The sequence below is a fragment of the Pteropus alecto genome, unplaced genomic scaffold, assembly GCF_000325575.1.
Source record: "Pteropus alecto unplaced genomic scaffold, ASM32557v1 scaffold112, whole genome shotgun sequence".
In the NCBI taxonomy this organism is placed as follows: Eukaryota; Metazoa; Chordata; class Mammalia; order Chiroptera; family Pteropodidae; genus Pteropus; species Pteropus alecto.
The window spans coordinates 281,708-294,312 of NW_006433133.1; the positions used below are offsets into that span (position 1 = coordinate 281,708).

At 38.5% G+C, this 12,605-nt stretch overlaps 1 protein-coding gene across 1 annotated transcript; it reads left to right on the plus strand.

The window, feature by feature from the left end:
* The first annotated feature begins 226 nt into the window (after nt 1–226).
* On the plus strand, nt 227–1,147 carry RTL4 (retrotransposon Gag like 4). The gene is given in 3 exon segments (XM_006927086.1): nt 227–845; nt 848–1,043; nt 1,045–1,147. Coding segments are annotated over 3 exon segments (918 nt in total).
* The last annotated feature ends 11,458 nt before the right edge of the window (nt 1,148–12,605 follow it).

Consider the following 12,605-nt stretch of genomic DNA (forward strand, 5'->3'; position numbering starts at 1 on the left):
GTTTTAGATGTTCAGGTTATTGTTGTTTCAAGGGGAGAGATCTGGGATGTCTCTTACTCCACCATGTTTCCAAAGATCTCAACTCTTAGAGCATCCATTCATGACTTCATAGCTAACAGCTTGCTCTACTTGCTCATGACACCATCTCTGATCACAGAGTATACTCGTTGTGTGCCCATTAGTCTCCATTACTTGTACTCAATTCTACGTAGTTCCAGAAGATACAATGGAAAAGTATACTGAATCATCACCTACCATGCAAGTAGAGCATTCCTTCTTTCAGGTGGAGAATCCAATTCTGGAGCCACAAGTGCAGCATCTGACCGAGGATAATGCTACTCTGAGGGAACAAGTCATGTCTGCCCTGGCAACCCCAATGATGCCTATATCCTGCTCACTCGAGCATCTTTCCCAGTTTTATGATGACACTGCCAATATCTCAGGGTTTCTTGCTCAGGTGACTACCTACTTGACAATTCTCAAGATCCCCAATCCTGCAGATGATGCCCAAGTCAAGTTCTTTTTTGACTACCTATCTCAGCAGATGGAAAGCTGTGGGATCATATCTACACCTGACCAGAATGCTCTGTTGAAGCAATATGAAAACTTTGTTTTAGAGTTCCAGCAGTCATTTGATGAGTCCAAAAAACAGGAAATGAGCTCTCTGGTGAACGATAAAATTGACAAAGGGGACAAGTTCTCTAAGCAGGATGCTACTACTTTTCAGCTTCTTGGTCAAAATCTGAACTGTAATAAAGCATATCAGACTGATCTCTTCCAAAAAGTACTAGCTGACTCCTTTCAGGATGAAGTGAGTGGCACAGATATGATGGACAACCTCCCAGACTTACTCAGTGTATTCAATAGGACAAGAAACGTAACAACAGGCCAGAGTTGTTACAGTCAGAGGCCCAGCTCCCAGTGTTGTCTACTCATACCCACCATTAAATCTCCATCACAGGTTCACCACCCATGGAAGAGATTATACAGCTGCAAAGAAGCCAGCCACCTCTCACTCCGGCCAAATGAGCCCACCAGAAGAAACACAGTGTGTCTCTACTGTAGCTAAGCTGGTCACTTCACAAGAGATTCCTTTGCCAAAAGATCTCGAGCCCCAGCAAGGATAAGTAACCCAGCTCACAAGTAAGAGGAGCTCAGGTGGGTGTTTGTAAACTTATATTCCTCTCACCTCCAGCCTTATATCCTGCACTATATATGCAACTGATTTATATCCTGCACTAACATTTAACACACAGATGGGGAACTGTGATATCACTTTACACTGTCATGAACTCATGTGCTTCTGGAAATTTTGTTTATTTAGTGACCTGTCACCAGATCTAATCCAACAATGATGAAAATTCACAGGTACTTTTTACAGTTGGGACCATTTCCCCAAGCATACTGAAAACCTTTAGGTAAAACTCTGCTCAGTCTTTGCCAATGAAAACAACCCTGGCAGTACACTGGAAATCCCATCCCCACCAATGGGTGAAATCTGGGTTGAGTTTGTTGACCGAAGTTTTCCATGCCTAGGATTGGGTCCAAGCCTTTCACCCTTACCCTCATTGTTCCCTGTTGGTTTAAGATTCTTAGCCAACATCTTAATTGCATTTCCATATCCTACCAATATCTTCCTACTAGAGGCTGGCTCCTGCTCCAATTATTGACTAGACTCCAGCTTCAATAAAAACCAAACTTCATGGAAACACAGCTCTGCCACCCTTCTATACAGCTATGTGTTTTGTTGCCATTTAAAGACTTCTGCTTTTGTTGCCATTTAAAGACTTCTGCCCAACAAACTGGATCTCTTGGCTATTGACAAATCAGATGGTATGGCCCTTTGAACACTGTTTGGAACTATCAGTCCACTTCTTTGAGGGCATGTACCTTCAGATAGGTACATGATTTTAGCCAAGGTCTACCAATCCCAGCTTATCCTCCTCTTTGCCAACAATCTCCTCAAGGTTTCTACATGTCTTATGACTAAATCAAAATAGTCTTGAATAATGAACTCTGACGAGTATTTAGTGAGTTGGTGAAGGTGTCCCATCACAATTACTGCATTTTCAGCATATCCTTGCTGCCTTAGACAGGTACCTCCACTGAAGACTGAGGTCAGGCCTTGTAGTACTTCCTGACTCTAGGGACCTCACCATCTAGGATCACTGCCCATTAATGTTAAGCTCTACTGGTATGGACCACCTCTGGAAATACTCATCTAGTTGAGGATCTTGAAGAGCAATTAAGGGCAGGCAATATTCTGAACCATTTCAACTGAAGAATCCTGGGGCATATACATCAACACCATCTGTACATAAAACTAAAAAAAAATGGAAGTTTGATTGCTTGTGTTGTGCTCTTGGCACATATCAGTTGTGTATGGATTCCTAACACTTCTGAACAAAAATAGTTCTATGCTGTAAAGGCACAACTTATAAAATGTTAAGGATATCCAGTGATGATCAGTGTTTGCTGGTAATTGAGTCCTCTGTTTCCTGCCTCTTGGTGCTGATGTATATCCCCATAATGGATCTCATGAAGAGATGCTGGTAATTACATTTTCTCTAACAGCCATCAAGGCCTCTCATAACATGAAATGCAATTGTACTTTGGGCTTGTTCCTGGAAAATTATGCTAACTTTGTCAATACTTAAACCCATCTAGGAGCTTACTACTCTCATCTTGTAGCACTAACAGAAAGATCTTTTCACCCATCAGTGCCTCACTAATCACTGTGCCAATCCTTATTTGCATTCACAAGAGGTCTCTTTTATCAACAGCTTACGATGCATCCACTTTACTTGGTGTGGTTTCTCAACAAAGAGACCTGTATGCATGTTTTCCAGTTGTCCCAAGAAATTCCCTCTGGGGTACTGGGATTATGGGACATCCTCTAGCCGGTAGATCTATTTGAACTTTAAGTAATTTTGGAATTACCTGGAGGTATCCTGATCTAACACCACCAATTCTGTAATAAAGAACTAACCCAATTGCTTTCAGTCACTTCCCTTACTGACCCCAGTATGGTCCTGGAATACTAATGGTAGCATTCAGTTGGCTTCATCCTCAATCTTTCCTTATCTTAGGGCCACAGTTCATCATTGTGTGCCCTCTCACAAATATATGTCACTTTATTTCCTGTTTGGATCTTCTCTCCAGCAAAATTACTTTCTTCCCCAAGAAGTCTTCATATTTCATAGCCTCTCTAAACAAATAATTAATCCTGACCTATTAACTTCAGTTCACATCTCACTTCTAGAAATCACTTTTTGAGGAATTTCCAATCAAGGACCTCTTGTGCTCTGTGTGATACAATCCAACAGCCAAACTGATCATCTGAATACGGTGCTGAAACAAATGCTTTACTGCCTACTAACTAAGAACCATTTAGTTTATCACTTCAAAACTTTGTTATAGTGACACCATCCAGTTCAACTAGAATAAATTCATTACTTAGCATAAAAAGAGTTACACAGATATATTCTCAGAACTTATACTTGAGTGAATTCTTTGAGAATGAAACAAATTAAAATCTATAGAAAACAGATGACATATAACTTACTGAAAGATGTTGAAGATGTTATCTGCAACTAAAAATCTTGGGGAACTCCCAGGTACAATCAAGGTTGTAGTGTTAGGGAGACAGATGTGCTATGTGAATGATGCCACCCAGCAAGACACAATCTAATCATTTTATTATGTCTTAAGAAGGAATTGTTAACAAGAGAATGATTTGCATGAAATCTAGACAAGGAGGCAATTAAAGAGCCATAAGACATTGGTAATCTTGGTAATCTTTCTAGAGTTAGAAAGAGGATGTTGACCAGCTGACAATTTGGCAGGTCCACCTACAAGGCGTAAAGGCACCAGGCCACCCCGATTTGTGTCATTAGCCATTAGGATTTCACCTAACTCTCCTTTCTCTTACTCCATGCTCTAAAAAGTAATATGACTGTAATTACTTTCCCATATAAAGTTTGTTATGGGAAGAAAACTTGCTAACCAGCTGACATTAGTGTTCTAGCCTCCTTGATAGTTAATTCTCATTATAAGTGAATAAATTGGTATTTGACTTATACCAATTTATTCACTTATAAATTTTTTTTTTATAGTTTTAATAGCATCCATCCTCCAGATCTTAAGAACCTCTGGGCAAACTATAAAAAAATATTTTCACCATGCAAACTCAGTACCACAGTATGAACCATAGTGAATCCACTAAAGATCTGCCTCCCTGGGAATCTTGCCTCAACAGTCGGTCAGCCTCCCTCTTTATCTCTCTCATTTGTCTACAACTGCAATGAAATTATTAAATACCTATGTGTTTCACTTTCTACACTTATCTCCACTCACACCCAGCCCCATGGTACCTGCCATAAGTAATTGCTTCTTACAATATTACACCATTTGATCTAACCATCAGAATACACTGTCATGGATAAAGACATAACACATGACTGTAAATATAAGTCCATAGCAAGCACATTTAGAGATAGAGAAGTATATGTGAATGACCTCTCACTACCCCCATTCTGTCCAGAATGCAACACATAGAACCCATGCTATCACTACAATTGCTTCTATCCATGACGGTAAAACAAATATCACACTTATTACCCTTTTCCAGGCTCTGGAAGATCTTCTCCACCTGACACCATCTTGCCTATGACCATGACAGTTATCTCTGAAACAAAATAGAACATTTAACATATAACGGCATCATGGCAAAATCTAACACTTCATGCTCTTGGTAGAGCTCTAGGAGCTTGTGTCATAGCTGTAACTCTACATTGGTGGCCATGTTTCATTGTCTCCTTGTGAAGCTTCAGGCCTCACTTGGTCAAGAGATTGGAATAGCCTTCAAGGGAATATAGTGTCATGAATCTTCAATGTCACCTTCATACAAGAGTCACTGCCCACATTTTACAAACAAGTGCCTGAAGGGTTACGCCATTTAGTAGAGTCAGTAGAATTATCTTGGTACCTGGATCAGATTTTCCAGCCATTGATTGTGACTATAACTGAGCATTCATGCACTAAATTATTTGTATTACCTCCTTGTACTGGCTTTGATTCTTGGTATATTTTAACCTGTTTTCTGAAAATTGATTTCTAGTACATACTTTACATAACACTGGCTTTCTTATCTGTCCTGCTCAGTGATAAGTCAGTTGTGACGGTATTCCACCAACCCCATTTACTTCATAGTAACCCAGTGGAGGACCATGTACAATTTCAGTTTTCCTATACATAGAAGACTCATCTCTTTGGGCATAAAATCTGGTTTTGTGTGCATCTGGAGAAAGGGAAACAATAGTTGGTGAATTACTTTTTCATGTCAAGCACTGTGCTCAGTGCTTTAACTTGTCAATGATACTCATTTAACTTTATATTATAAAAAACGGAATATCCATTTCTGGCATTTAATGTTCACCACATCTTTATGTGGTAGGTGTTATAAATTCAACTTGAAGACAATGGAATGATGGTTCAGAACACTTAACTTACCTGCCCTAAAATTATGCAACTAGAAGTGGCAGGGCTAGGATTTGAAACAAGTATCTTTTTAATGCCAGAGATTCACATCCTTCTTGATCAGCCTAACTGACCCAGTTACACCTCCTATAGCTGCTCAGTACAGCGAAGCCACTTTAGAAACTGGTATTCACATAGCCACTGGTTGAAATACTTGTTCTGGAAAGTACTCCATAAAGGAAGCACATAACAAATCAGTGCCTTCCAGGACTTTGACATTTCATTTGTGTTTCTAATGAGTTGGAGAAAATTCCTTGACACACCTAAAAATACACAGTTTCTACACTTTCTGATTGAGTAGGCTCTTGATTGTTGAGTCAGGATTTTAACAAAGGTTTCTGGCTATCACAAATACTTCATATTTCTATAGCTCTTCATTCAAAGCTATTGAGTCTTTTTGAACAATAGCTTAACAATATTTACAGTGTTTGTATTCTGTTAGGACACAAAAAACAAAAACAAAAACACAAACAAAAAACTTGAATGCTTGTAATGGTTGTTATCTGCCATTGTCATGGGAAAATCAAGATTAGAGTAAGAGTTTGATTAATTCAAACAGCAATTAGTCATTAAATTTGAAGACTATCCCCACATTTTTGATACTGAAATTCCCAGTATCAACCTCAGGGAATTTCCTCCAAAATTTAACTCTAAGGAGATTTATGGAAAGATAGCCATGTTCTCTTTTATATTAACTATGAGATTAGCAATAACTATCAAACATCATGTTCCCTTAGTTAGTCATAATGAGTCTATCATGTATTCATTCTTTATTAAATCCATCTTCAATCTGTGACACCTCATGGGGGCAATGGACACCATAGATTTACTATTTGCCATTTAATTTTAATTTTTTAAAAAAAATTCTCAAAGTTGACAGTTGGTATTATTTTCTATTAGTTTCAGTTGTACAGCACAGTGGTTAGACATCTACACAACCCACAAAGTTATCCCTCTAATGAATCTAGCACCCATCTGGCACCATACATATAGCTACTCCAATGTTATTGACTATATTTCCTGTGCTGTATTTCACATCCCCATGACTATTTTGTAACTACCAATGCATATTTCTTAATTCCTTCACATTTTTCACCCAGCCCCCAGACTCCCTCTTATCTGGCAACCCTCAGTTTGTTTTCTGTATCAATAAGTCTGTTTTCATTTTGTTTGTTTGCTTATTTTGTTAATTAGATTCCACATATAAGTGAAATCATATGGTATATGTCTGTCTATGTCTGATTTTTCACTTAGCATAGTATCCCCTAGGTCCTTTCAGAAAGGACTTCCCCAGAAAGAAGTTTAATTTTGGCAATAATCCATAATTGTCATATAGAGATCCAACCTCTTTCCCACTTCAGTCTACCTTCCTGGGTGGCATTCCAACTCTAAGCTTGAGACCCATGCCTAATTCAATGATCACAAGGCATTTTCCCGGCCATTGTTACTATTCTAGTCATGGCCTTGTATCCTAAACTTATCTAATCAGAATGAATTTTATGGTCTTTCTTAGTAATGGACAAATATTTTCTTTTTTTATTTCCTACTGGAATAAGAGGTAGAAAAATGTAGCCCTGATTATTGTTGACAGTCATTTTTTAACAAAGAGAGGAGAGCCCATTTAAGAGTGGATACATCCTGAGGAAGTAGAACTGAGAGGAAGGAAAGATGAAACCAAATCCTGATGATGGGTTTTGAATCACTGAATTCAGCTGTGCCTGAAGGTATTTAGCCATGTAAGCTAATAAAAATCTTTTAATAAGGAAACATTAGGTAAGATTTTCTGTCTTTTGCCACCCAAAGAATACTGATACAATGATTTTCCCTACTGAAATGACACTATTTTAGCTCAATCTCTTATATCAACTTGAGTAATCAATGCCTAGTAACAGTAAAAAAAAAAAAGTTTCTACATTGCAGTGCTGATATTGGACAAAGAAGAACAGTCTTATAAATTCTGTCCCATGTTAAACCCTCTAATACAAAGATTCTCAGCTTCTCTGCCAGTAGAACCTTTGTAGATTCTCCTGGATTCATGAGTTTTGTTTGGCCTACTGGGCAGATACAGAATGACCCTGTATAGAGTCACCACCTTCCAAAAGGATTGCAGGCTTCTGCCCCAAAGACCTGCCATTACTTAGTAAACAAATTTGAGATGGATGCTGAGAGTTTTGGGGACAAGTTGTGACCCAGAGTTTTTCTCAGCATCATCACTTGCACCTTTGCCAAGTACATGGCAAGACAGCAAAGTATATTTCATGTCTAACCACTAGGCTGTACACCTGAAATTAATACAAAACAGTACTAAATGCCAACTATAATTGAAAAAAAGACAGAGAGAGACAGCAAAGTATAATGGGTAAAGAGTGGGGAACTCTGGACCAGACTGCTTGGGATCAAATGCTGGTTCTGCCTCTCATTAACTGGATGAACTTTTGCAGTTTCCAAAACCTGTCTGTGCCTCAGATTCCTATTCTATATTGGATTATGAAGACTAAATAAATTAATAGTTATAAAAACCTTAAAATGGTACAATAAGCAGTATAGAAATGTTTGTCAAATAAAAAATAAATAAATGGTATTCTTGGGTAAGGATGTACCTTTAGAGAAATGGGGGGGTCCCAACTCCATACCAGGTTCCTCCGCCCAGGGTTCCAGTGCTGGGAAGAGGAAAAGGTGAAAGGAAATAAGAGGCTCAATTTTCCAGGTATAAAACAAATAAGTAATGGGGATATTGTGTATGGCATAGGGAATATAGTCAATATTGTGATTATGTTATAGTGTCAGATGGTTGTTGGACTTAACATGGCGATCACTTCTTTGGTTACATAAATGTTAGATAACTATGCTGTACACCTGAAACTAATACAATATTGTATATTAACTATATTTTAATAAAAATCTTCTTTGTAAAGAGAAGTTTCTAAAACTTTTGGCTGCGAAAACCAGTGGAAATTGTGGCTGAGTGAGATGGATGACAGCTGGATGGATGACAGGCTTACTTGCTGACAGACTCATTCATTCATTTTGGGCTTTAGTGCTAGGACAGCAACTTGAAAGGTGCCAGGGACATATAGGGAGGAAATGAATTGTCTGGCTTCAAGGAGAAAGGTGGAGAGGAGGCTTTCTTCCAGACAGAATACTGGCACAATCCATGGTTTCTCTGTTGAGCCCACCACCCCTTGGACATGCGGATGCAGGTGGCTACCATAACTAATACTCCATAAACCTGGTTAACATTGGTAGCCCTGTCCTAGTGATTCCGTGAGACCTTGCTATACCCAACTTGCAGGCCATTCCAAGCCACTTCTAGTGGCTTTTCCATACAAACACCCTATCTTGGCTCACACTGCAGACTTTCCTAAAATCTCTCAAAGGTTCACAAACCCCAAACAAGCAGCATATGGCCTCAGCATACCCTGTACCTCCTACTGAGCAGCCCCAAGCCCAGCACTGGTGTCAGATGACCTCGTTTCACAACTTAACTTTTGGAGACACATCCAGTCCCAGAAGGAGTGGCGGCCATCTGTAGATTGCTTAGTGGCTCGTGCGAGGTGACCCTGAGAAGGGCACAGTTGTGGATGAAGTTGGCCTGCGGTGGGGTCCCTCCAGAAGACCTTGGGGCTGGCATGCTGAGTGGCTGGCTTTGGACTGAGCTGGAGGGCCATCTGGGGCCACATCTGAGGGTGACACACCCAAAGGGCATCTAAAACTCAACAAAAAACACCCAAACTGCACACCAACACGTCTGAACGTGAGATCTGTGCATAAGAGCTACCACAGGTGAGAACCTCAGGTGTTGGTCAGTGGACTGGGAAAAATAAAGAAGTTGCCACGGGAAGAATAAAGAAGCTGCCTCTCGCAGCCACTGGAGCTCCCTGCAGGTGCAGGGGGAGGGGAGAAGGAGCGGCGAGTTCCATGAACAGCCATGACGGGAAAAGCTGTGAACTTCCCATGGCCAGCTGGTGGCTGGGCCATATCATCAGGGCAGAAGGCAGAGAAGCAAGACAGGAGAAAAACAACAGTTGATTTACACTGGCTGTGATTGCAATACCGAGGGTGAGCTGCAGCTCCCAACTCCCAACCCAGAGGGTACCTCACCCCATGCACTCAGAGACCAAACACCGTGAAGCCACAGGGGATTCTGAGCAAATAATACCGAAACTATTGCTAATACTGACAGGGACTGAAACTGAGGGTAGCGAGCATAATTAAATATCTATAAGAAAATTAAAAGGCATTTTTTATAGCTTTATATAAAGCAGGAATCCAAGAGGCTTAGATGCGACTTACTGGAATCCAAAAGAAAAGTGCCTTCTTTGCAACAGGCTGAAGAGAGACCTTTATATAATAAATCTTCCTTCTGAAAAAACAGCAAAATACACTTCCATTAATGCCCAGGCAGAGAAATAGCCCATTAAACACCATGAACAACCAAGGTGAAAAGGCATCTCAGAAAGAAAGAGAAAAATCTCCAGAAAATAAGCTTACAGACATAGAAATATGCAACTTAAATGACAGACAACTCAAGATGGTTCTTCTGAAAAACCTCAGTGAGTTCTGAAACAACTCATAATAACAATTTCAGAAATTAAAAAATAAAAATAAAAACAACTAGATGAGCAGAGCAAGGAGATTGAAACCCTCAAAAAGAACTAAATAGAACTTCTGGAGATGAAGAACACGCTGCATGAGTTGAAAATTGAAATAGCAAGATTGGGAAACAGAGTCGACCAAATGGAGGAAAGGATCAGTGATATTGAAGACAGACATCTAGAAATAAATTGGAAAGAAGAAGAGAGAAAAGGAAGAATTAAAAATAGTGAAAGAGAAATTCAAGAAGTAGCAGATATGATTGGGAGAGAAAACATAAGAATAATGGGCATTATCAAAGGCGAGGAAAAGGAGCAGGGACTAGAAACCATTTTCAGGCAAATAGATGACCCAAATCCAAGGAATGAGCTGGAGCTTGGAATTTAAGAAGTCAACAGAACTCCCAATTATCTCAACCTAAAAAGGCCTAAACCAAGACACATTGTATTAAAATTATTAAAAATCAAAGACAAAGACAGAATTCTCAGGGCAGCCAGGGAGAAGAAACTGGAAACTTATAAAGGAAAATCCATTAGATTGTGCTCAAAATTCTCAGCACAAATGTTACAAACCAGAAAGAAATGGAATCAAATATTTAAACTATTAAGTGAAAAGAACTACCAGCCTAGAATAATATATCCAGCTAAGCTCTCCTTTAAATATGAAGGAGAAATTAAGACCTTTCCAGACATACAAAAATTGAGGGAATTCTCCACTAAGAGGACTGCACTACAGGAAATACTGAAAGTGGTCAGCTCACCTAAAATAAAATCACACACACAAAATACATAATTAGGAGTAAGATGACTATCTGGCAAATAGAAGCAGAGGAGTGCAACCATTACTAAGAATAGCATTATAATCTTAAATAATAAGAAGAGAATTGTTATAACAAAATAGAAATGAAAGTTCAGCACACACAGGGACACACTGAGATAACAATGACTGAAAAAAAAAGAAGATTCAAAGACCCAAATTCACAAAGAGGAATGGAGATAAGGAATGCACAGAAGAAAATGGACGACAGTATATATATAACTATCCTTCACATATTTGTAATGGTAACCACACACCAAAGATTGAGAACTAAAGAATATAACATAAAACAAGAAGAACTAGAAGCAAAACGCACAAAAAACAACCAAAATAAAGAAAACAGAAACACAAGGACAAGGAAGCAATGGAAACACTGAGCTACCAGAAAGAAAAAGATAAAACGACTATCAGAAGACCACATATTTCAATAATTACCATAAATATAAATATACTGAACTCACCAATAAAAAGGCACAGAGTTACAGAGTGGATCAAAAACAAAACTCAACCATATGCTGCCTCCAGGAGACACATCTCAACTCCAAAGACAATTATAGACTCAAAGTGAAAGGGTGGAAAATGATATTTCAATCAAATGACATTCAGAGAAAAGTAGGAGTAGCGATATTAATATCAGATGAAATTGACTTCATAATAAAAAAGATATAGAAAGATACTGAGGGACACTTCATAATGATAAAGGGAACCATGCACCAAGAAGACATAAAACTCATCAATATCTATGCTCCCAATTAGGGAGCCCTGAAATATGTAAATCACTTACTAACAGAAATAAAGGGAGAACAGACCAAAGCACTATCATAGGAGGGGACATAAATACCCCACTGTTGGATATGGACAGATCGTCCAAACAGAAAATCAATAAGGAAATAACATCCTTAAATGACACATTAGAACAACTGGATATAAATGACATTTACAGAGCTTTCCATCCCAAAGCAGCTGCTTATACATTCCTCTCTAGTTCACATGGAACATTCTCAAGAATTGACCGAATACTAAGTCACAGAGATAGCCTCAACAAATATAAGAGGGTTGAAATCATACCAACCATATTCTCTAATCATAATGCTTTGAAACTAGAGATCAACTACAAAAGGAAAGCAGAAGAACCACAAATGCAAAGAGATTAAACAACATACTACTGAAGAATAACTGGATCAGAGGAGAAACAAAAAGAGAGATCAAAAGATACATCGAAACGAATTATAATGATAGTACAACATATCAAAACTTTTGGGATATGGCAAATGTGGTCATAAGAGGAAAATTCATATTATTACAGGCCTATCTCCAAAAACAAGAACGAGCCCAAATAAACAACCTAACACTTCATCTAAAAAAAAAAAAAAAACTAGAAAAGGAAGAAGAAATGAGGACTAAAGTCAATACGCAGAAAGAAATCATCAAAATTAGAGCAGAAATAAATGAAATTGAAAAAAAATCAAAAGAAAAAATAAATGCAACAAATAGCTGGTTCTTTGAGAAGGTGAATAAAATTGACAAACTCCTGGATAAACTCAACAAAGAAAAGAGAGAAAGGACACAAATAAACAAAATCAGGGATGAAAGAGGGGAAATTATGACTGACATCAGAGAAATACAAAGGATCATACAAGAATACTATGAAAAGTTTA